The 26,852-nt window shown below is 39.2% G+C and overlaps 2 protein-coding genes across 2 annotated transcripts in view; both read right to left on the reverse strand.

Annotated features, from left to right (window-relative positions):
• Positions 1-1,282: 1,282 nt before the first annotated feature.
• LOC106053340 (conserved oligomeric Golgi complex subunit 1-like) overlaps positions 1,283-26,852 on the reverse strand; it is a 50,867-nt gene continuing 25,297 nt past the window's right edge. Inside the window, exon 28 of the mRNA XM_013208881.2 lies at positions 1,283-2,681. The gene's annotated coding sequence lies outside the window, so the exon portion shown is untranslated. The remainder of the gene's footprint in view (positions 2,682-26,852) is intronic.
• LOC129926630 (RNA polymerase-associated protein LEO1-like) lies at positions 8,231-9,628 on the reverse strand. The gene has a single exon (XM_056032086.1). It carries the CDS (start codon positions 9,626-9,628, stop codon positions 8,231-8,233), a length of 1,398 nt encoding a protein of 465 aa, XP_055888061.1.

A 26,852-nucleotide genomic window follows, 5' to 3' on the forward strand; every position in this document is an offset into this window, starting at 1 on the left:
CTCAGGGTGCAATCACTTTTGTGTACCAGTTGGGGCAGGGGCTATGGGGAAGGGGGGCTATCTCCTATTTTTTTAAAATAAAAATTGCTCGAGTTTGAATTCAAACTCGACGTTTCGAACCTTGAACAATGGAAGGTCACTGCGTTAGCCACTGTGCTGTTCAAGTACTAATAAAATAGGTTTTATATTTATCTATTCCTAGTTTAAAATTGTTAGAGAACAACTTCCTGCCCTACACAAGGCTTATCTCCCCTTAGTTTTGTAAATGTTTAAATGAACAAAATTAGTTAATTACGACTAATTGGTTAATTTTATTGATTCAACGACAGCGACCACAACAAAATACCGTTCGAAGAATCTTTATGACATATGAAGAGAATATTCAGTAGACCTGATCAGGGGTCACAGAGTATGTTATGCCCACCCGTCCCCATGTTGGACCGTTAAATAATTATCACAGTGATAGTTCTAATAACCAGTCGCCATCCCGGTAAGTTACATTACAATTATCAATGCAAATTTCTTTTTTTTTTCCTTCAGGGTTTGTACCCGAGAATGAAATGACGCATTGTGGATATTATGAAACAGGCCTGAGATACTTTATTCTTTGGATATAAGTCTTAGATGTAACAAGCACAAAGGAAAAGACATCACACTATTTTTCATTGATTTTACTATTAAGTAGTAAGCGCTCACTTAAGTCATTCATCGCTGCTGAAGCCCATTATCACAAAATGCCAAGTTGACACGCTACACTTTTCTATTGCTTTAACTGCTGCCTGACTGCAGCCGTATGTTCACTTTCTTGTGTGTAGACTATACAGTCGATAGCAATAGTAGATAGTAATGAGAAAAACAACTAAAGACGATACAAAAAATGGGGGGGGGAGGTGTAGGTGTATTTTCTTAAAAACGGGTCGAGTTGTGAGTTAACGACTTACGGTCACCACCGTGCCAGCCCATGGGTCAAGTACTCACTTAGAAAACTGGACACAGTAACGTGACGACTGTGTCTCCACTTCTTTGCGTTCCAAGACACGTCTACACACGTCTGTACACATTCAAGTAGGAACGAAGTGTATCACGTTAGCCAATAATGTTTTTTTGCCTTCAAAACCATTTTATTTACGATTGGTCAGCTCTGGTTATTTAAAAGCGATTGGTCATCTCAGGTGCCTGGTGTTGTCCTACATTAGTTTATATATCTGACAAAAAGAAATTGTCCTAAAGCAGCTTGGAACACACGCAAGGAATGTTTGAAACAGATCAAAACAACAAGATGTACCTTTTCATAAGAATCATTTTATTTTCATTATTTAAAATAACAATAAAGGTCTGGGCACTATGTCTAATGAGCTCAATCACCAGACATAGCAACACAAGCCTAGACACACATAGAATCTTTGTGTGTCCTTCCACTTAATAACATAGACCACTATTTACAAGGTAACCCACGCGTATAAATACACACAGATATAAAGTCTGATACACTAGAAATATGAGCTACCATTACAATGAGAGAAATACTAAGAACATATGATAATCATGTAACATAATTCAAAGTAAAGAAATCAACCATTTTGTTTCTTAATAGTTTAAAAAAAGTTAAAGAAAAAAAATATCACAAAACTAATAATACAAAGATTTGTACTGCTGCAGAAGTTCAATGCTGCATTCGTGTGTTCAGAATATAGTCAAATATTCTTGTAGAGAATTAGTTTAGAGACACATGTAGAAGTCTTCATTATAGGAAAACGATAGCTTCTATACAGGGTAGATGTATGGCATCGATTAGAGATTTTGCAGGCCTTGTGTTAGATACTGCGGTAGACAGACGCTACAGCTGGAAGTCCAGTAATGACCTTATGAGTCTACTCGCTAGTCTACTGTATACAGTCGTCAGTTATGGCATTAAAAAAAAAAAAGACTTTAACATGTCTTAGGTTTAACAAAAATGTTAACATATAAACATGGATTAAGGATTAAAATAAATTTTTGTAGGACAGTATAAATACAATTCTGTTTTCATCCACTTCGGACCACTTCTATATACACTTATATATATACTAAGAGAGAGAGAGAGAGAGAGAGAGAGAGATCTGTGCAACTATAACATGTATGTTAGCTCTACCTTCAGCTTGCTCCCCATTTAGTGTCAAATGTCATCTCAAAGATGCTGTAGACTATCTCTAGACAATGATAAACTCCTCCTGCCCCAACATGACAAGATGCACTACTACTCTGCAGACCTAGTGTGTCTCAATAGTAACTCAAGATCGACCAAGTGTGTCTCAATAGTAACTCAATATCGACCTAGTGTGTCTCAATAGTAACTTAAGATCGATGTAAAAACAACATTACTTCAATTCTACAATAGCCCTTAATGTCTAGTCAATTATACTATTAAGACATGACATTTCTCTCTACACCTTGTTGAAAAATGTGTAGTACACCCATATGTTTCTATTGATGAGCAGTTTCAAACCCTAAACAAGAAAGATAGTATTATAAGTAGCCTCAGTTCCTTCACTTCACCCCTATTTACACCCGGTTCAACAAAATCCAATCTTAGTGCGCATCCCGTCAGGAGACAAGTAAAGGAGCTTTCTGTAAGAAGTGGCATGTGTTGATCAAAAGATTCCCCAGTGTGTCTGCCAGATTCCTTCACTCAATACCACAGTCTGTGGAGGAAATAAAATTGGATCTTCTTTTAGTCTCAATAAAATCATCTACGTATAAATGATTACTACATATAAAACAGAATTTCGGAAATTAAAAAATGAAAAGCATTCTATTGACAACAATTTAGCGCTGCTATCAGAGCGAGGTTTAATTCGGGTTTCGAACCCGTAACGTCGTCTGCTCCAAAAATATGCATTTTCTGATTCGGCCATCGAGGCAGGTCTATTTGTGCGATGATTTATTGGTCTGTTCATTGTATGTACATCTAGATCTAACACTAGATCAAAAGTTCTGATTTAGAACTTTGAATATATAGTCAAGACCTACTTCTAGATCAAGAATCTAGGTGTAATCTATATTAGATTTACGTAAAAATATAAGCAATACTTATTAACTTTAATAAAAATGACTCAACTTTAAATTTACTGTTATGGAATAATTACGGTAATACGAGTGACTACGCCATGTTTGCTCTAGACCTAGATATAGTCTACAGCCAAATTTACATTTATTTTTTTGAAACATTATAACGGTCAAATTAAATTTCTAAGAAAATCGTTAGAACCGTTTTTGAGATCAGCAGTCCAGGTTCCTAGATCCAGATTTCTGCTGGATCCAGGTTCCATAAAGTTCTGACTTGAAGAGGTATTGTAAAAAAAAAATGTTCCATTTGCTAAAAGAAGCGGGAAAGAAGCAACTGTTTGTGCTTAAGTCCAGTCTTGGACACTGTTCAGTCTAACACTACACAGCTAATCTCTGGGATATGATTAGTCTCCACACACTGAATACAACAAGAAGCAAATTGATCGATTTGCGTATAAGCCGATTGAAATCTATTACGAGGAAGATAGAAGGGAAGAAATGGACGCAAGACAATCAGATTGATGATTTAAACCTACACTACAGGATTGAAATAGACTTGCGTCAAAGAGTTTCTATTTTTAAATCACAATCTTGTTTCACAACAGATCAATTTTTGAAGCGTCTAGTTTTTTTTTTTTTTATCAATCTTATAACGTCTGGATTTTTTTATTTCCGTCCTATAAACGTCTATGCTTTTGATTCAATCTTATAAACGTCTATGCTTTTGATTCAATCTTATAAACGTCTATGCTTTTGATGTTTATCTTATAAACGTCTAGGCTTTTGATGTTTATCTTATAAACGTCTAGGCTTTTGATGTTTATCTTATAAACGTCTAGGCTTTTGATGTTTATCTTATAACCGTCTAGGCTTTTGATTCTATCTTATAAACGTCTATGCTTTTGATGTCTATCTTATAAACGTCTATGCTTTTGATGTTTATCTTATAAACGTCTAGGCTTTTGATTCAATCTTATAAACGTCTAGGTTTTTTTAAAAACAATCTTATTAGGTCTGGGTTTTAATTCATTTCTTAAATGTATAAGATTTTGATAAAATCTTATGTCTATTGGTGTTCTTGTCTTATATTCATTTAAATTTTAAATTTCCTTAGGACACATATAGTACAATTTATTGTAAAGTATAAGAGTTGCGAGTACAGCACATACACAACAAAGATGTAGTGTTTCAGTGTAAAGATCAAACAGGCAGACAACAGAGATGTAGTGTTGCAGTGTAGAGATCAAACAGGCAGACAACAAAGATGTAGTGTTGCAGTGTAGAGATCAAACAGGCAGACAACAGAGATGTAGTGTTTCAGTGTAGAGATCAAACAGGCAGACAACAGAGATGTAGTGTTGCAGTGTAGAGATCAAACAGGCAGACAACAGAGATGTAGTGTTGCAGTGTAGAGATCAAACAGGAAGACAACAGAGATGTAGTGTTTCAGTGTAGAGATCAAACAGGCAGACAACAGAGATGTAGTGTTGCAGTGTAGAGATCAAACAGCCAGACAACAAAGATGTAGTGTTTCAGTGTAGAGATCAAACAGGCAGACAACAAAGATGTAGTGTTTCAATGTAGAGATCAAACAGGCAGACAACAGAGATGTAGTGTTTCAATGTAGAGATTAAACAGGCAGACAACAAAGATGTAGTGTTTCAATGTAGAGATCAAACAGGAAGACAACAGAGAAGTAGTGTTTCAATGTAGAGATCAAACAGGAAGACAACAGAGATGTAGTGTTTCAATGTAGAGATCAAACAGGCAGACAACAGAGATGTAGTGTTGCAGTGTAGAGATCAAACAGGAAGACAACAGAGATGTAGTGTTTCAGTGTAGAGATCAAACAGGCAGACAACAAAGATGTAGTGTTTCAATGTAGAGATCAAACAGGCAGACAACAGAGATGTAGAGTTTCAATGTAGAGATTAAACAGGCAGACAACAAAGATGTAGTGTTTCAATGTAGAGATCAAACAGGAAGACAACAGAGATGTAGTGTTTCAGTGTAGAGATCAAACAGGCAGACAACAGAGATGTAGTGTTGCAGTGTAGAGATCAAACAGGCAGACAACAGAGATGTAGTGTTTCAGTGTAGAGATCAAACAGGCAGACAACAGAGATGTAGTGTTGAAACGTAAAGAAAAAGTGTACTGTTTGGAGCTCAAATGTGACCAAAAAACAACAACACTACTTTCCCCAGGTCACCTGGGAGGTATTTAGTGGAGACATAACGATATCCATTCGATCTCACACACTGACCTGGTCTTGGACACAAAGGATACTTGAGTAGAATATCAATGATAGACTGTGACATGCAATCCAGTCAATGACGTTTTTAATATAAACTTACTTAAAAAAAAAATAAAGTTTACATACACTGACGTCAAACTGAAGATATTTTACAAAGAGCACTTGATTATGTCAATATGCCACACTACAATACCCTCTCTATATACACAATTATATACCAGACAACAAGAGAGAGAGAAAGAGAGAGAGAGAGAGAGAATGGATGCGCACAGATGATTCACTGGTTTTGGTTTCGTCTTGAGGCGTATTCTGGTGTGATTAGCCAAGCCAATTCTGGAGCGGCAGAGTTTGACACAGTTAGTGCATCTATGCATCTGTTTTAGGGCTAGCTGATCTTTCTTTTTCTTTCTCTTGACTAAGGCTGCTTCGTTTCTTTTGCTCTCGGCAAGGTTTGTACCAGCACGCACAGTCTCAAGCTGTCCGGGGCTATCTTCATAGCCACATATTTTCAAAGACGCCTGTGGTTCTCATGTCTCACTTGCAGACATCTCTGTAGCTTAGTCTTAGGCAGCCCTTGGGTTTACTTCCTTTTGCAAGCTCAGCATATAAAATGTTTTTAAGGATTCTTCTAAATGGCATGCGGGTGACATGTCCGCCAGCGTAGTATTCTTTGTGTCAACAGAGCATAGATGCTGTGCATATTGACCAGTTTTAAAACATCCTTGTTGGAGACATGATCCCTCCAGGAGATGCACATTATGCGTCGCAAGTAGCGTAAGTGAAAGCCATTTAACCTATGCTCTTAACACATGTATGTTTACCAGCTCTCACTAGCATGAAGGAGAGTGCTCACAACATAGGTCCTCTAGACACTCTTATTTTGGTGGCCCTAGAAGAAGATGCCGAATAGTGTTGGAGCCAGAAGACATCCATGTTTTACTCCGCGCTCTTGATGGAGAATGGCCTAGAGGTGGAACTGTCAAACTGTACGCTGCCCTGCATATTTTCATGAAAAGCTGACACAAGTTTCCGTAGCTTGTTCCGTAGCTGACAGAGTCAAACCAGATTTGGTACAAAGTTTTGTTCTTTAATAGAGATAACTTTAGCGCTTTTTTTCTTCTTTTTTTTTTGCCCCCCCCCCCCCAGTTGTGGGAGGGACGTTAAACATACTATGGTCTCCACATTGATCTAAGGAACATTTATGTAAAATTTTTATCAAAATTGGTCAAACGGTTTTGATTTTTATGCGGGAAATACACACATACATACTCCTTACTTTCAATTATATATACTAGATATGCCGGACTACAATACCCTGTATATACACAATTATATGCCAGACTTCACTAGCCTGTAAATACAAAGACAATGGTGTTGCACAGGTTTCTATTATTCCACTATGAGACAGAAAGTGTGTACTAACAGAGCCTATCGATGTGTGCGCTCTATCAACTCATAGAGCCGCCATGCACTAGAACGATTGCATCAAACCATCACGTTTTTACGTTCTCTCAGAAACAATTCAGCCCCCCCCCCCCCCCCGCTCGGAATACACTGTCAAACAATTTCAACAATGTTCAGGCGAAAGATAAAACTATAATAAACAACGAATGCATCAATATAAACAGGAAGCTTTTTCTTGACAAAAATATTGTAAAAACTAAAAAAAACAAAACGAAAATAAAATAATAATAAAAAAAACAACAACTTGAAATCTCGAGTTTCAGGGGCGATAATGACACCGGCTTGCAGCATGAAACAGAGAAAGCTCTAGAGGGATTTGCCAATTTTCATAATGCGACATAGCATAAGGAGGTGAATACTGTCAACATTGGGGAAAGCGAACTTTTTTTCACTGGAATACTGGATTGATTCAACTGTCTTATGTAGGCTGTAGTGGGTAACACTTATCCAAATACTATTGCCTCTGCTCAGAGGGTAACACTTATCCAAATACTATTGCCTGTGCTCAGAGGGTAACACTTATCCAAATACTATTGCCTGTGCTCAGAGGGTAACACTTATCCAAATACTATTGCCTCTGCTCAGCGGGTAACACTTATCCAAATACTATTGCCTGTGCTCAGAGGGTAACACTTATCCAAATACTATTGCCTCTGCTCAGAGGGTAACACTTATCCAAATACTATTGCCTGTGCTCAGAGGGTAACACTTATCCAAATACTTTTGCCTCTGAACAGAGGGCAACACTTATCTAAATACTATTTCCTGTGCTCAGAGGGTAACACTTATCCAAATACTATTGCCTGTGCTCAGAGGGTAACACTTAGATAAATACTACTGCCTCTGCTCAGAGGGTAACACTTATCCAAATACTACTGCCTCTGCTCAGAGGGTAACACTTATCCAATACTTTTGCGTCTGCTCAGAGGGTAACATTTATCCAAATACTTTTGCCTCTGAACAGAGGGTAACACTTATCCAAATACTTTTGCCTCTGAACAGAGGGTAACACTTATCCAAATACTTTTGCCTATGAACAGAGGGTAACACTTATCCAAATACTATTGCCTCTGAACAGAGAGTAACACTTATCCAAATACTATTGCTTCTGAACAGAGGATAACACTTATCCAAATACTTTAGCCTCTGAACAGAGGGTAACACTTATCCATATATTTTTGCCTCTGATGAGAAATAATAAAAAAAAAAATAAAAAAAAATGAAAAAACATTTTTTTAAACAAAGCTTATATTAAGTGTAGCTGTATTGTCTTGACATGAGAGTGTTTCTCTTCATTGTCTTGACATGAGTGTTTCTCTTCATTGTCTTGATATGAGAGTTTCTCTTCATTGTCTTGACATGAGAGTGTTTCTCTTCGTTGTCATGACATGGGAGTTTCTCTTTGTTGTCATGACATGAGAGTGTTTCTCTTCGTAGTCTTGACATGAGAGTGTTTCTCTTCGTTGTCAGGACATGAGAGTGTTTCTCTTCGTTGTCTTGACATGAGAGTTTCTCTTCGTTGTCTTGACATGAGAGTTTCTCTTCGTTGTCTTGGCATGAGAGTTTCTCTTCGTTGTCTTGACATGAGAGTTTCTCTTCATTGTCTTGACATGAGAGTTTCTCTTCGTTGTCTTGACATGAGAGTTTCTCTTCGTTGTCATGACATGAGAGTTTCTCTTTGTTGTCATGACATGAGAGTTTCTCTTCGTTGTCATGACATGAGAGTTTCTCTTCGTTGTCTTGACATGAGAGTTTCTCTTCGTTGTCTTGACATGAGAGTTTCTCTTCGTTGTCTTGACATGAGAGTGTTTCTCTTCGTTGTCTTGACATGAGTGTTTCTCTTCGTTGTCATGACATGAGAGTTTCTCTTCGTTGTCTTGACATGAGAGTGTTTCTCTTCGTTGTCTTGACATGAGAGTTTCTCTTCGTTGTCTTGACATGAGAGTTTCTCTTCGTTGTCTTGACATGAGAGTGTTTCTCTTCGTTGTCTTGACATGAGAGTTTCTCTTCGTTGTCTTGACATGAGAGTTTCTCTTCGTTGTCATGACATGAGAGTGTTTCTCTTCGTTGTCTTGACATGAGAGTTTCTCTTCGTTGTCTTGACATGAGAGTTTCTCTTCGTTGTCTTGACATGAGTGTTTCTCTTCGTTGTCTTGACATGAGTGTTTCTCTTCGTTGTCATGACATGAGAGTTTCTCTTCGTTGTCTTGACATGAGAGTTTCTCTTCGTTGTCTTGACATGAGTGTTTCTCTTCGTTGTCTTGACATGAGTGTTTCTCTTCGTTGTCTTGACATGAGTGTTTCTCTTCGTTGTCTTGACATGAGAGTTTCTCTTCGTTGTCTTGACATGAGTGTTTCTCTTCGTTGTCTTGACATGAGTGTTTCTCTTCGTTGTCATGACATGAGAGTTTCTCTTCGTTGTCATGACATGAGAGTTTCTCTTCGTTGTCTTGACATGAGAGTTTCTCTTCGTTGTCATGACATGAGAGTTTCTCTTCGTTGTCATGACATGAGAGTTTCTCTTCGTTGTCTTGACATGAGAGTTTCTCTTCGTTGTCTTGACATGAGTGTTTCTCTTCGTTGTCTTGACATGAGTGTTTCTCTTCGTTGTCATGACATGAGAGTTTCTCTTCGTTGTCTTGACATGAGAGTTTCTCTTCGTTGTCTTGACATGAGTGTTTCTCTTCGTTGTCTTGACATGAGTGTTTCTCTTCGTTGTCTTGACATGAGAGTTTCTCTTCGTTGTCATGACATGAGAGTGTTTCTCTTCGTTGTCTTGACATGAGAGTTTCTCTTCGTTGTCTTGACATGAGAGTTTCTCTTCGTTGTCTTGACATGAGTGTTTCTCTTCGTTGTCTTGACATGAGTGTTTCTCTTCGTTGTCATGACATGAGAGTTTCTCTTCGTTGTCTTGACATGAGTGTTTCTCTTCGTTGTCTTGACATGAGAGTTTCTCTTCGTTGTCTTGACATGAGAGTTTCTCTTCGTTGTCTTGACATGAGTGTTTCTCTTCGTTGTCTTGACATGAGTGTTTCTCTTCGTTGTCATGACATGAGAGTTTCTCTTCGTTGTCTTGACATGAGAGTGTTTCTCTTCGTTGGATAGCGTGGCTTCATCTCCAGGAATAAATGACGATCATTCCTAGACGCTGTCAGCATGAGATTTAACAACGGCGAATATCTTGTGTAGGCCCATGGATGAAGCACTTTATACGGATGTAGGCTATTACATTATTTCGGAAAATGCGTATGATTAGTAGCCTTAATACACTGTAGAGTCTGTAAATCACGACGCTCTGAGTGCTCCTTTTAAAATAGAATATTCTAAACTCTTTTATACAATTAAATATAAGTCTTAGTGGCATCCGTGCGGCCCTCCACTGGCCCTACCAGCCTAATTGGGTACCGGCCCACCGGGCTTTTGCCCGAATGTCCATATTGTCAGTACAACCGAGAGCCACATGTTCCTAGGTTCTATGAAATATTCCACCACTGGCTGCAATGCTCATTCTACTGAAACACTTGATTCTAGTTAACAACATTGCAATATCGCAATTCATGTATTATTCTATCTTGTAAACGGTTTGATCTGTATAACCCAGACAAAAAAAACTGACACCAAAACATCTCCAGAATGGAATGCTGAGAGACACTGAATCAAGACAGATGAATAGGAAGTTGAAGCGTTAGTTGATAAATATTCAATTGCTTCCAGAAAAAAAAACAGAAATAAATAAAACAATGCGCCAAATTTAAAAAAATTGTTCCATAGTGGTTCTAATACTAACTCGATCTACTATGCCAGGTAACAACTTTCTGAAGACAAATCTTTGAAATAGAAAATTTAAAAAAAAAGATGTGCTTCCACCAGGAACAAAAAAAAAAGTACGTTGGCGCCTAATTAGCAGACGTTAAGAACAAAGATGAATAGCTTCCAGAATCTAAAAAAATGTCAGCACATAACAATTTTCAGGAATTATCGGGATGGTGCTCCATCTTAGGAAAGAAAAAAAAATTGTTTCATGTCCACACACAAAAAAATTAAATTAACAACGCAATAACTTGAACATTATAGAGGTTTCAAGATGAAAGACCATTGGTTAGGACGGAGGTAATAATAGTGAGTTATAGAGTTCATACATCTTCTGGTGTACACAAGAACAGCACATGGACAACAGAAGTACAACAGAAGTACAGCACAAGGACAACACAAGGACATCACATGGACAACACAAGGACAACACAAGGACATCACATGGACAACACAAGGACATCACATGGACAACACAAGAACAGTACATGGACAAGTGTCGATGTTCATCAAGTATTAATTAATTTTTTTAAAAAGTCAAATTTTAACCTTTCTTTCATCGTGCCCAACGTTGTTTTTCCCTCATGTTTTTCAATCCAGTGCAACCACTGTATCATTGTGTGTTATTGTGTTGTTTCAAGACAGGGTGTACTACAGTGACCTCTAACCCTACACCCAGAAACATCGTCCTGCTCTCAGCTACATCCAATGTTGACCGAAACCTTTCAATAAGATGAGTCGGCGAGCGGATTAGTTTCCTTAGACAGAAATTCCTGGCTACATTAAAAGACGATCTTGTAGCTCAAAACTCAAACAAATAAACAAACCTGCATATGTTGAAAGGAAAAGTTTCAGAGAGGGCTTAAAAAACAAAACAAAAACATCAAAGACGGAGGGAGGAGAGGGGAAGAAAAATTCCCCTCCTCTTTGAAAAGAAAAACAAAACAAAACATTCTCACTGAGATTCGCAAGTTTTTATCACTGGGTGCTTCCCTCCAGACTGGGCTCTGCGCTTGTTGGCTTTGTCAACAATGGCGGAATATGAAAATCAACACAAGTTGCATGGAGGCTGGATTTGACGTGTACCACGTGATGCATTCCGTGTCAAGCACGCCCTGACACTGGAGTAGGATGGATGGGTCCCACGGGACTCTCTTGCACAACACAGGAGAGAAACAATACGATGGGATTGAAGTGCCAGCACATCCAAGTTTGACTAAAAAAGAAACTTGCACAAGATTTGGGCGTAGTGGCTAGGGGACCTTCGGAAACGTGCCCCAGCATTGGGTTGTTATTTTGTGTGACATATGACGACAGCAAATACACAAGATTCTATAAAGGCTATAATTGAAATCTCAAAATAATACAGGGGTTCTCAACCTGTGGATCGCGACCCCCCTTGGGGTTCGAATGACGATTTGCCGTTGGTCGCCTAAGACCATAAAAAATATGGACTTTTTGTCTATTCCATTGGAAATTAATTTATTCTTTAGTTATTCATGATAGACAACAGGATGATTATTGTTGCAGTAGAAATAGTTTGGACAGTTTAAATTCATGTAAATTAGTGAAGAACACTACACTACACGCCATGCGGAATGATTGATGTTTGTTTTCGTCGTGACGCTATTGAAATGCTACGCCATCAATTTATAGTCAATTTATATAGCATAGCAAGTATTCAAGAGGTAAGTTTTCTCTTTTGTAAGCCTCTCGAGACGACTTCAACGAGATGTTGAAGAAAATGTTGGTTTAATTTTGGAAAAATATTAGATTTCTTGAAAAAGAATATTAGTTGTGTCTGCACAGATGGTGCTCCAAGTTTGCTATTAGGTTGACGTTTGGTAATGAATAAGTCAGCAGAAGTCATTGGAACCTTTTCTTCGATTCATCAACAAAATAAGAAACAAAGACACAACTACAGGAATTCCTGGAGCAATAAAAACGTCACTGCAAGATCAAACGCAACATGCCTCGATTTGAGTGACAAGATCCAACCCTCGTAAATGAAATTTAAGCTTGGGAAACAAAGTTGGATGAAATTAATATTCACATCTTGCCAACCTTATTTAGTTTCTATCAGCAAAATGACATTGAACATGACAAACGAATAAAAGGATAATTTCTGTGAAAAAAACATTTGCGCATGCTTACGGACACAATTTCATCCTACTTTCTACATTGTCAGAACTCAATTGACAGTCAAAGTTGAAGATGTTACGGAGACATCACATAAAAAATTTATTGAACACAATGCAACACGATGCAGTGATAAATAATTGTTTTCAATGTTAGTTACACAAATCTGGATCAAGTGTTTGAAGTGCTATCCAGATTTGTTTGTGTTGTGCCTTCTTCTTCCATTTCCCAAAAAATATATTTCTGCGAAACAAGGTTTTCTAGTTATCAAGTCTAAATACAGAAGTAATGACTCCAAAGTATTACTCTTGCGAAGACAGTCCCGAGAATTCCTAATCTCGTGTAACAGTGACAAGCATTGCCTTCGCATGGACGAAATATATAAGACAAAATATTATTACATATTGTTTCGTTATTAAACTTAAAGCTTTTGCAATAAATACCAAATACTTACATTATAATTACAATTTTATAACATTTGCTAAAAGCACAGTATTCATGCTTATGAACGAAAATAAGTTTACTGTTGGGGGTCGCCGCCTAGTGAGGAATTGTTAAAAGGGGTCGTCGAGCTAAAAAGGTTGAGAACCGCTGAAATAAGCCACAGATTACTTCACAAATGTACTGAACGACAATGTTAAATCTTGTTAAATCAATAAACTATTTGTAGACATCGATACTATGGGAGTAGTGGATTATAGTGATTCTAAAAGATCTACAACAAATGGTGTATGTCTGTATATCACGTTTCTAAACTAGAGAGTGGTGTAGAGAATGCTTTAAACAATGAGACTTTTCCTATGACTTTCTGAAGAAGATCTTGGAAGCAGTGAAGCGAGACAATGCAATATCGTAATCAGAATGTAATCAATTACCGGAAGCCTTAGAAACTGACAATCAATCGGCTTGAGATATAGAAAGGAGATCAAATGAACCTTTCTGGGACAAAAAAAAAAGAAGCAGGTTAATAATTTTTTTTTAGGGAAAAACAACATTTTCTTGTAGTGTGCAATGTCGATGTAGATTCAGTGTTCAGACCTCAAACGCAGCAGATTATGGCTAGTCATTTATGACTCATTTTCTACGAGAAAATTGTGGCTTCAATAAATCAATCGCTTCACAATATATGAATGACTAAATAATGACAGGATAAAGCTTCCAAACAGATCAAACGGGTAGTTTGTTCATTCTGTTGGGATGACGTTGTGGCAGTAAGGTTGGGTCTAGGGTCGAAAGCGAAATTTATGGACTTCGAATTGTTCAATCAAGAGCCAGATAGTCGATGTAAATCATTCTAAAAAATTAGGTCTTCTAATTATTTGTCTAACAATGAAACAAAATACTGTCCGGGAGATCTACTATGTCGATGTATGCTGGTATTTAACTACTATGTCGATGTATGCTGGTATTTAACTTCTATGTCGATGTATGCTGGTATTTAACTACTATGTCGATGTATGCTGGTATTTAACTACTATGTCGATGTATGCTGGTATTTAACTACTATGTCGATGTATGCTGGTATTTAACTACTATGTCGATGTATGCTGGTATTTAACTACTATGTCGATGTATGCTGGTATTTAACTTCTATGTCGATGTATGCTGGTATTTAACTTCTATGTCGATGTATGCTGGTATTTAACTACTATGTCGATGTATGCTGGTATTTAACTACTATGTCGATGTATGCTTGTATTTAAATACTATGTCGATGTATGCTGGTATTTAAATACTATGTCGATGTATGCTGGTATTTAACTACTATGTCGATGTATGCTGGTATTTAACTACTATGTCGATGTATGCTGGTATTTAACTACTATGTCGATGTATGCTGGTATTTAACTACTATGTCGATGTATGCTGGTATTTAACTACTATGTCGATGTATGCTGGTATTAAGCGCAACTGACTGATCAATTGATGGAGTACAAAACAAGAAGAATATTTTTGGGTGGAAAAGGAGGGGGGGGGGGGTACAAGTTGTAGCAGTTGAGACTGAAAGCGAGGGCCATTGATTAGTTGAAAGTGCCCTATCATATTCCCAAGTCGTCTGCCCTCGTCGATTGGCCCAATTCGAAACTTCACCGTTAGAGAGAGGAGGGTAGGGAGGAGTGGTTCAATAGAGCGAATGAGAGAACAAGAGAGTGAAAAAGGAAGAGTAAATGAGAGCAGATTGTATCGAGGTCTGTCCTAGTACGCCAACTGCGGGACACTCTGCTGCACACCACATAACAAAAAAGCATGGACTTAAAAAAACAGGCCTGCGACACTGTTTGGGGAAAGGAAATGAGAACTATCTATGGAGGCGCTAGAGAGAGTGGACAGAGGTCAATCTGTTGTCGATGTTTTTTTTATGTTCGACATACATTATTCCAATATGACACTTGTCTGCCCCCAGTTGGACATCGACATTTTGAGAGCACAACGGTCCTACAGTAGAACCAGGAGAGCACATAGCAGCTCAGAATGGGGGGGGGGGGGGGCGCGTGTCGAGGCACGTGACTGCAATGATAAGCATGTCAGCAACCCAACGTTAGCAACGTCTAGGATCATTTCCAGGAAGAACTAAATACAATCCAATAGTTGTAGCTAGAAAACGTAAAGATGTAAGGGAGTCCTCCACCCCAACCCAAACTTTCTTCTCTTTAATCAGGCTGCCAACCCACTTACGTTCTGCAGCTTGTTCGTTGACTGGACAGCAGAGATTAAGCTGAACACTCTTGGGACGTGTGGAATGGATTCTGTGGAGTGAAGTGCACAGCACACACATGTCACTCTTGTTGGCCCTATCACGAGCAAACACACACGCCAAAATATTACTATTGTATTCGGTCTATTTGGGCAGGTACTGTGTCCACCACTGACCTAGATCCATTCTCAGCTCGTGCTAACAAGATACAATGAACTCCCGATCTTCTTGAACTAAATCTTAGACAGCAAAAGCTCAATGATTATTTAAACAAAAAAAAAAAAAAAAAACCTGTGCCTAACTTAAAACTTTCGTGTTGTAAATGCAACTTCGGTACGAGTTCATGTTTGTTGTGGTTTTGCACATCGTTGGCTTCAATGGTGCAGCGCGGTGCGAATGTTTTCGTAAACGTCAGGATGTAACTGGGCTGTGATGTCAAAGAGATAGAATGCAGGTTGCCAGGATGTAACTGGGCTGTGATGTCAAAGAGATAGAATGCAGGTCGCCAGGATGTAACTGGGCTGTGATGTCAAAGAGATAGAATGCAGGTCGCCAGGATGTAACTGGGCTGTGATATCAAAGAGATAGAATGCAGGTCGTCAGGATGTAACTGGGCTGTGATGTCAAAGAGATAGAATGCAGGTCGTCAGGATGTAACTGGGCTGTGATGTCAAAGAGATAGAATGCAGGTTGCCAGGATGTAACTGGGCTGTGATGTCAAAGAGATAGAATGCAGGTCGTCAGGATGTAACTGGGCTGTGATGTCAAAGAGATAGAATGCAGGTCGCCAGGATGTAACTGGGCTGTGATGTCAAAGAGATAGAATGCAGGTCGCCAGGATGTAACTGGGTTGTGATGTCAAAGAGATAGAATGCAGGTCGCCAGGATGTAACTGGGCTGTGATGATTTGATTTGATTTTCGATTTGAGGCACATCGGCACAATTTAGGCCATGTCGTGCCTGCAGTCCCTTAAGGACCACTATCCCTCTAAACAACAAGGGCCAGATTCTATACAGTCATATAATTAAAATCAAGGTCTATTCACAGTTAAAATAGTAAAGGTAGTAAAAATTTAAATATTTGGTAAAAATCTAATGTAAATAGTGCATGTTCACAAATTCAGAAATCAGATCTTCGTAGATAGCCCCACTTCCCGAATAAAGCCCAGTACCTTCCCAGGGTCGACATTATCAAATAGTGTTTTTAAATTAGTGGCTCTAAAATATTTCGCCCTGACATCCTGGTATCTGGGGCAATCAACGAGGATATGTTCCACGGTGAGGCGAGAGTCACAGTACTCGCAAAGTGGGGGCTCCTCTCTCTTCAGTACAAAAGAGTGCGTGATGTAGGTGTGGCCAATCCTAAGTCTGGACATGGTCGTGCTACCACGCCTTGTCAGACCCTTAGATGTGGGCCGCCACCTGACATCCGCCACAATCTGCCTGAGTTTACTGTGAGTCTCAGCCTCCCATCGGTTCTGCCACTCTCGATAGGTGGCAGAGGCAATACTTTGTCTCAGGTCCGAGTAGGGAATTTGGGTTCCTGACACCGCATGATTTAGGGCTCTCTTTGCTTCTCTGTCTGCGGCTTAGTTTCCCTCAATGCCAACATGGGAGGGGACCCAGATGAAGGTGACATCCCTACGGTCGGCTGTTATTTGGTCCAACAGCTTCAGGCTCTTATGTACCAATGGGATGTCAGTCTTCATCCGCCCCAAAGCTTGCAATGCAGATTTGGAGTCGGAGCAGATTATAAATTTCCTCCTTTCTGATGCTTTTACGGCCATAAGTGCAAGCAATATTGCGTGCAATTCGGCCGTAAAGATGGAGCGGCCATCGGGGAGTCTACGGGAGATTGTTTTGTTCCGAAAGGAGCAGGCACACGCAACCTTTCCCTCCATTTTGGATTCGTCTGTGTAGATGGTGCCACAATCTCCGTAGCTCTCCTGCAGTTCCCTAAAGTGGACTTGTAGTATGCTTGGGTCTGTATTTTCTTTTTTGAAATTAAGGAGGGATAAATTTAATTTGGGTTTATTCATTAGCCAAGGAGGATTCTGAGGGGTTTCTATTGTAGAGATTTGGTCAATGGGTGGGGTTAAATTTTGGATGGGTTCTCTCATTCGAAGGCCCAACGGCTGTATGACGTTAGGCCTTCGATTGTATAATTCTACCTCTGTGGGGTTAAATATGGAGTCAAAAGCAGGGTTCGTGGGGTTGGATTTTAGCTTGACTATATACTGCATTGCAAGCTTTTTCATTCTTATATCCATGGGGAGTTCTCCAGCCTCCACATGGAGACTTGGGATAGGTGATGTACGAAACGCGCCGAGACAGAGACGCAGGGCAGCATTTTGTATTGGTTCCAGTTTTTTTAGGTACGACTTCCTTGCTGCTCCATATATTATGGATCCGTAGTCTAGCTTGGATCGAATTAGACTCCGATAGAGCAACAGCAAGGTATTTCTGTCAGCTCCCCAGTCCGTATGGCTGAGTACTCTTAGTATGTTTAATGACTTTTGGCATTTCTTCTTAAGTTCCTTAATGTGGGGGAGAAAATTAAATTTGTAATCTAAGGTGAGGCCTAAAAATTTTGTAGTTTTCACGACAGGGATCTTCTTTTTGTGTATAAATAGTTCAGGGTCTGGGTGGGGTCCCCTTAGATTACAAAAATGCATACTAACTGTTTTGGAGTCTGAGAATTTGAAACCATTATAGTTTGCCCAACCCTGAATTTTGTTTAAACATAACTGTAATTTTCTTTCTAAGGTGTTCATGTTTTTCCCATAAGTAAGAATGACAAAGTCATCAACATACAAAGAGCACTCTATGCCAGGGGACAGCGCATTTATGATGCTATTTATTTTAATGTTGAACAGGGTGACTGACAGAATGCTGCCCTGGGGTACACCCATTTCCTGGTCCTGAGTGTCAGAAGCGGAGTTGCCCACTCGAACCTGAAATTTTCGATCTTTCAGGAATTCCTCCACAAAACGGGGGAGGTGTCCCTTAAGCCCCATGAGCGCCAGGTCACGTAGAATGCCATGTTTCCAGGTTGTGTCATAGGCCTTTTCTATATCGAAGAATACAGCTACTAGATGTTCTCTTATGAGTAATGCATTTCTAATATAAGCTTCCAGCCTTACCAGGTGGTCAGTTGTTGTCCGCCCCTGCCGGAATCCGCACTGGTAGTTTGAGATCACTTTATTCCTTTCCAGGTACCAGACCAGCCTGCTGTTAATCATTCTTTACATGGTTTTGCAGATGCAGCTTGTTAGTGCTATTGGTCGATAGTTAGCTGGGTCAGAGCCGTCTCTTCCCGGTTTAGTATCGGTATAGCCAATGTGGGTTCGGGAAGGTGCTTGAGGAACTGGTAATGGATTTCGTCTTCTCCAGGCGCTGTGTCATGTGACTTATCCAGCGATTCCCTCAGTTCCTCAAGCGAGAACGGTTTGTTGTAGTCTTCATTGTTCTCTGACCTGAAGTCAATGGGGTGTCTTTCCTCCCTGGTTTTGACTTTTTGGAACTCTGGCGTGTAGTGTGCAGTGGATGATTTTTCTGCTATTGAGGATGCAAGGCAGTCAGCTATTTCTCTGGGGGACGTGACAGTTCGTCCTTGGTTTTTCAAATGCCCTATTGCATTTGATTCTTTCCCTTTGATTCGCCTTACTGCCTTCCAAACCGCTCTAGCAGAAGTTTTGGCATCCAGACTGCCGACAAAACTTCTCCAGGAATTCCTTTTGGCTGACCGTATGGTTTGTCTAGCCTTTGCTCTAACTATCCTGAATAGCTTTAGGTTTTCCTGGGAAGGATTCTTTATAAATGCAGCCAGTCGTTTTTTCCTATCACCAATAGCACTTTTGCAAGCTGTATTAAACCATGGTTTGCTAGGCCGTTTTGGATTTGCAGAGGTTAGGGGTACAACTTTCCTGGCTATACTTAGTAGCTTGCTAGCAAAGGTATCAGCTGGGTTCTGTTCATGGAGGATATTTTCTGTGATATCCTCGGAGCATCTTTTTTGGATTTGTTCCCAATCGGCCTTATTCAGTTTCCACCGCTGAGGTCGTCCCACTGAAGGGAGATTGTTAGTAATGATGATTGGGAAGTGATCACTTTCCAGTAGATAATTGCTAACTGACCATTTAAAATCGTCCAGAAGTCCGGGGACGCATACGGTGAGGTCAATGCATGTGAGTGATCCAGTTCCTGGGTGCAAGTAGGTCGGTGATGCATCATTAAGTATGCATAAATCATGTTGGAGGAAGATATCCTCCAGCATACGACCTCTTGTGTCGGTATTGTTGGATCCCCACATGGTGTTATGGGCATTGAAATCCCCAAGGATTAAATAAGGCCGGGGGAGTTGTTTCAATAGGTCCTCCATGTCTGTTCGGTTTAATGGAGCGCCTGGTGGTAGATACAGGCTGCAGCAAGTGATAACCTTGTGAAGGGTTATCCTAGCTGCTACGGCCTGTAGTGTGGTCTGTAGTTCTACCCTCTCATGGGGGATGCTATCCTTCACAAGGATACAGACTCCACCTGATGCTCTCTCTGCATCCTCAACATTCTTGCTATAAGCACGGTAGCTTCGGAAGCTGATGCAATCTTTCAGAAATGTTTCCTGTAAGCAGACAGCTACAGGAGTCTCAGAGTCCATCAGTAGCTGCATTTCCTCGTAATTGGCCTTGAGGCCTCTACAATTCTACTGTACAATTCTGGAATCCATGGCTTATTCTAGATGACCTACTTGGAGCTATTTGGCCTTGGGAGGCCCCCGGAGGGGTTTCCCTTTATTCCAGTGACCTTGGTATTTTTATTCTTGGGTTTGGATGGAGAGGAGGACAACCCCCTTTTGGGGGAAGTCTTTCTCTCTGGAGAGGGGAGATCCCTCTGGTTAGAGCGGAGGTCATTTCCTCCTCTCTCGCCTCGGGTATCCTCTCCGCTTTGATTTCTCCCCTTAGGGAGTTGGTCAACCTCTAATTCGGTAGTTTTGGGCGTTACAATGTTCATTTCCGAAGGAATGTCCTCAACTTTCAAACCAATCTCTCTACATGTCGATGTATATCATTCAACTCTGCCTTGCATGAACTAGGCTGTCTTAAAAAAGTAAGTAAAGCGAATATCTATAATTGTTTAGATTTTAATTTGTTTACCACTGTTAATTATTCAAAAGACAGAATGGGCCAAGAGATGAAGATTGCCTTTAGCACAGAAATTAACAGTTGAAAACACAAATTATCATCACAGCAAAACAATTCTATTTTCTACAAATAAACAATCTTTATCAAATCTAAACTATTCTAATTCGTGGTGATTTAAAAAAAAAAACATTTTGGAAAATATGCACAGCTCTAAAAACAAAACTATAACAATTTTAAAGCGGAAGAAAAAAAAATTAAAAAAACGGAAAGCTATTAATCAAAATTGAGCAAACGTATTTTTATACAGGCTCCATTACGTGACAGTGTGTTGAAAATTCTAGTCTGGATTTCATTTTTTTTCTAAGTTACAGGGGCCACAAAACAATTGCATGCAATTTGGTTTTTTTTTTTTTTTGTTGTAGTGTTATTCTTTTTAAAATTCCATTTTGATCTCTTGTATAAAACTATGCAGTGTGTATATTATTAAAGTGATTTCAAGGTCCTAAATAAAAGTTTTGCGTTCATTTATTTATTTCAGTTTTATATATCACGATATTGTTGGATAATTCAGAAATTGTCTCATAGAGAGAACTATACAAAATTAGAGCATCAGAAACACATTGTCTCTTCAACACAATCTCATCGTAACATCAACCAAGACATGGAGACAATCAGCAATAAAAGAATCTTGTCATCGGACACTCTAAACATATCGTCACACCAGGTCGTTGAACTTTAAAAAAAAAAATAAATGCATTTAAAAAGCAATCGTAATATTACACAAATACTCCTTTCTTTCCCCCCCCCCCCCTTCCCCTTTCAACTGGTCCAGTGATAGGATCATAGCGTAGTGAGAAAGCTAAAGGCACGAAATTGTGTCAAACAAAAACAATTGGTCAAAATATTTTTAATCGCACAGATTTATTGCTGTCAGTCTAAAGCTATTACAAATTTCATATCATGACTGATCCAAACTATGCTTAATATATGCTTTTTTTTTTAAAATTTTTTTTTTTTTTTTTGTTTCTTGATATAGAACACTAGTCTAGCATTAAGTTGTGTGTGTGTGTGTGTGTGTGTAGCTATCTTGTTTCTTGATATAGAACACTAGTCTAGCATTAAGTTGTGTGTGTGTGTGTGTGTGTAGCTATCTTGTTTCTTGATATAGAACACTAGTCTAGCATTAAGTTGTGTGTGTGTGTGTGTGTGTAGCTATCTTGTTTCTTGATATAGAACACTAGTCTAGCATTAAGTTGTGTGTGTGTGTGTGTGTGTGTGTGTGTGTGTGTGTAGCTATCTTGTTTCTTGATATAGAACACTAGTCTAGCATTAAGTTGTGTGTGTGTGTAGAGCTACCAATTCTAATTATACACACACACACCCTAAACACTAAAGAATGTATTTTATCTCCAATACCCAAATAAGATCAAAGACGTGACTATATCTGATGCCCAAACAAAAGTTGCGATTAAAAACCATTGACGACATTAAACTTCATTCCAGCGATACATAGAGCCCGAATAGTAATGTAAAAGCCTTATTCATTATTTTTAAAATAGAGAAACCCATGGGCACACTTGAAGACATACTGCATGGCCAAAACATAATGTACTCTCATACACGCGTGCAACCCACCGAGATTTGTCCCGACACTCCACTGATTTACGCTCTTTAATAAACTTACATTCACAATAAATCTCAATATTAGCCTGACTTACAATCCAATCAACGCAGTAGTACATTACAACAATGATTAGGTCTAAAAATGTCAACACTAGAGCAAATAAACGAGCAATTTGTTCAAGTGTTTGTCTCTATTGACTCAACCAGTGGAACACAAACAGTTCTCTGGACGTTTCCTAAGTACTACATCAGACCCAGCATCACAAAAAAAAACCCACTCAAATATTAGCTGGCTGATTACAGTCGAGGTGAATTCTACAGAACGTACTGATGACAAATTTTCATCTCGTCCCCTTGGTCGCTGTCAGAAAAGGTCTAGTCAATTAGAGAGACGGCCTCTCTCGCGAGACTTGGAGATACTTACAGAAATATTCCGAGACTGAACTCGCCCTGTTGCTTTCTCTAATACATTCATTACTTTGCAGTGTTTGAAGGGGCAGACAACCTAAACAAGGGCAGACAAAGCAAACCAAAGTGCTTTTGTCGATTTAGTCTTGATACTAAGTCAGATCACTCTACACTGGAGGGCCACAACAAACAAATGCTAACTGGAGAAGGGAAGAGTATGGGCTTTTCAAGCTAAAAGTAACAGTAATTAAAGATTTCATGGACCAGAGAGAAAAACTCTCATAGCCCAAAAATTAGAAGATCAAACTGCCATTTAAAAGAGAAAAAAATTACGCAAAAACAGCTTCGGATCTACGGATAGAGAAAACAAAAGGCCATTAAATGGAGCCAGACAACAGGCGGTCAATAGGAAGACGAGGCCCCTCATTTCTAGGGACACAATGATTGTCATTGAGGGACCGGACGCCACTGGTAATGACCGTGAGGTAGTAAGAGAGTACGGATGTCGCCCTCCGCGACCTGCAGCGGGACAAGGGGGGAGAGAGACAAAACGAAAGAGGGTAGGACACAACTGATGTCAAGGCGGAAAGACTTCAAATTCTCCCAGCAAAGGTTGCACCGTGAGTAACTCTCAATAAATATTTATGGGGGAATGTTTGAGCATGGCTGCCCACTTACGCACAGAGCTCCCCCAGAAGATCTCAATTCACCCTAATGCTAGATATCGTACTCCACCCTTCCCCACACACACACGCATACAAACATACGATTCGAAGAAATCAGAAAAACACTCACAAACACTGTCTGTCAACATAAGCTTATCAACATACAGACATTGGATGGGACTTGTCAAGGGTAAGGGGAGGGAGGGGTGGTGCGCCACATTCATGATTGTGATCTAATTGACCCGACAATATTTCATTGAATTAATTGGGGCCTGGGTGAATTGATAAGGGCTTCTCCTCCCCACACTCTATGTAGCCACATACTCAGTGAACGAGTTCAGAATCAGACACTATTTCAAAGTAAAAGGGGAGAGGATTAAAAAAAAAGCCTGTACAGGAACACGTTGTTTTTTGTTTTTCGATTTTGAGGTCAGTCGAGTTTGAGGTTAATGGGCCATCGGGGGTCTAAAGTCATTAGGTTTCTAGGTTATAAGGCTCAGTGGTGATGACGTTACAGGTTTCGTCACATATTAAAGGCTCTTGATCAGATTATTTGATGCTTAAGTCATTAATTATTTCTATCGTTCTCATCTTGCACGAGACAGCCTGGTGATATATCCTAGTTCAAACAGCTGAAAAATCTACACAGGAATGCCATATTTAATATATCTACCCATACTAACCCAACTACCATTTTATTTCATTAATTATAATAATTCTATCAAGTGACTGTCACCTATGCGAATGAATCATTCAGTGTATAAGCTAAGGTATACACCAAAGGACTGTCAGAAGGGATCCAAATGACTTAAAAGCTTAGAAAAAGAGCAACAGATCTACACCAGATGGGAAGTATTAAAGCCATTAAATGATAAAAAGGCGACACTGCAGTAAATTAAAGTCGCCATGTAGCACAAAACGAATGACGATTAAGGTCGCCCCTTTTTGTGTGTGTGAGTGTGTTTATTTGTTTTCCTTATCAAGTCAACGCCATCATTGTTCTAGACAATAACTCCCAGACTCCCACCATACATGCCAGGGGAGGGACGAGAATAGGGGAGGGGGGGGGGCTACATGGCGCGATAAACACTGGTCGCCGGCAGATCGATCGTGATTGATGAGAAAAACAAATACACTGATCACACTTTTTGTGTAACCCCCCCCCCCCCCCCCCAATATATTTCCCTATTGTTAGTCTGCTCAATAATTGTGAGAATTTTCCTTGCTTTGTGCAGACGTAGAGATTTGTTATTTCAACAGGGGGCGCCTTGTCCCCCTCCCCAACACTTGTCTAGCTACCTGAAGTTCTCAGCATCACGTCACTTACAACTACACTCGCCGATACATCCATACCTTTCCTAATTGAAGAGTAGGCAAGAGGCAAATGTTCAATTGCAAGAGATCGTAAGGTCTGACCGTATTGATTGAACGCTCTATAAAGTATTCTCTAGATGAAGCATTCAGTCTTGACAGTTCTAGTTGAATGCAGTAAACAGAAGCTCCTCAAAAGTTTAGTTTGTGATACGATCGTCTGTTATGTGTACGAGAATCAGTATGGCAATATTAAGGTTTACATTGTGTGGGAAATTTAAGGTTTAGGAAAATGTAGAAGAAATAATAGGTTTTGTTGTATTTCGAGTGACAGACGTGCGTCCGATTACAATTGTAACTTTGTGTTTCCCCAGCAGCAAGAGAGCCGCTTGTCTCAGCATCACAATAAAACCAAGACTGAACTTACCCAAAGCAGCAGCATGGGGAAACGGGGGAGGGATGGGGCGGTTTTGTCCAGAGTATTTAGGCAAGCATTGAGATGTCCCAGAGTATTTAGGCAAGCATTGAGATGGAACAGAGAAAACGGAAGTCTCTATTCACTCCGAGGACCAGCTCGAAAGGACAGCCAATTGGTTGGCTGACTGAAAGGAAGGACTGGCGGACATTAGGGACAGTGTCGCGTTGATGTTTCGTTCCCTGTCCCTGACTAGACCTGGATTTAGAGTTGGCACCCGAAGAAACAAAAGCTAATAAACAAGCAGAAACTGTTTCAATGTTTCAACGTTGTTTTGTTGTCCTCAGAATGCAATCAAAGCTCGTTTACACGGCAATCTAATAGTTTCTTTTCCCATCTAATAGACATACATAGAACATAGACACACAGATACACATGAAGGAGACAGGGGGGGGAAATGGGAAGTACAGACAGACACACAGATAGATGGATAGATAGATAGATAGATAGATAGATAGATAGATAGATACATAGATACATAGATAGATACATACATACATACATACATAGATAATGGATCGTTCAATGGTTAAATCGTATAGGCCTAACATATTCAGTTTGAAATCCGATTGCATGATGTAATTATAACCATAAAATTTGAAATAAAACAAATGTAGAAATCAATCCTTCTAAACTCGATATTTTTCCCCTCTGCATTTTGTTCCATCTTGAAAAGCAAGAAATGACTAAGTGTAGAAATTTTTCAAGTCTGTAGAAATGTTTCAAGTCTGTAGAAATGTTTCAAATCTGTAGAAATGTTTCAAGTCTGTAGAAATGTTTCAAGTCTGTAGAAATGTTTCATTGTTTCAAGTCTGTAGAAATGTATCATTGTGTTAAGTCTGTAGAAATGTTTCATTGTTTCAAGTCTGTAGTAATGTTTCATTGTTTCAAGTCTGTAGAAATGTTTCAAGTCTGTAGAAATGTTTCAAATCTGTAAAAATGTTTCATTGTTTCAGTCTGTAGAAATGTTTCATTGTTTCAAGTCTGTAGAAATGTTTCAAGTCTGTAGAAATGTTTCATTGTTTCAAGTCTCTAGAAATGTTTCAAGTCTGTAAAAATGTTTCATTGTTTCAGTCTGTAGAAATGTTTCATTCTTTCAAGTCTGTAGAAATGTTTCAAGTCTGTAGAAATGTTTCATTGTTTCAAGTCTGTAGAAATGTTTCAAGTCTGTAGAAATGTTTCAAGTCTGTAGAAATGTTTCAAGTCTGTAGAAATGTTTCAAGTCTGTAGAAATGTTTATGTTCACCACCTGGAAAAAAAAACTGTTGCCACAAATTACTGTCATGTCTGCCATATGACACTGACACATTGATGGGGTAAAATAAGGTTATTCGAAACTTGTGCTGAGAGACGGCAATACTTGGGTGTGAAAAGTAAAAAAAAAAAAAAGAACAAGACTTGAATGTAGCTCAGCGACCCACATGTCCCCGTATGTCTCATTAAACGATCAAATGACCAACAGTCTCTGTCCACGCATTGAACAGAAGAACTACTACAAAGAAATCCAACCAACTTTATGAAGCTGTTGGTGCTCTCTCTCTCTCATTCGATTTACTTCTTGGAATGATGCATCATTGCTAGCAGTAGTCCCGCTGATGCCTTGTGACCTCATGTCATACACATTTTGTTCTGGGATTTGAAGTCATTCAGAACGAATTCATTGATAAAAAGACGTAAGCCAAATTTAATTTTGAGAAGATTAAATATTAATGAAAAAATATAACGGTCAAACCGGAGTTTTCACAGTGTGGCCAATTAGTTAGTGATTTTTTTTTCCAAAAGATATAAATATACTATCAAATTTCTGGGGGAAATGTTATTAGA

This window comes from Biomphalaria glabrata, chromosome 1 (genome assembly GCF_947242115.1).
Source record: "Biomphalaria glabrata chromosome 1, xgBioGlab47.1, whole genome shotgun sequence".
In the NCBI taxonomy this organism is placed as follows: domain Eukaryota; kingdom Metazoa; phylum Mollusca; class Gastropoda; family Planorbidae; genus Biomphalaria; species Biomphalaria glabrata.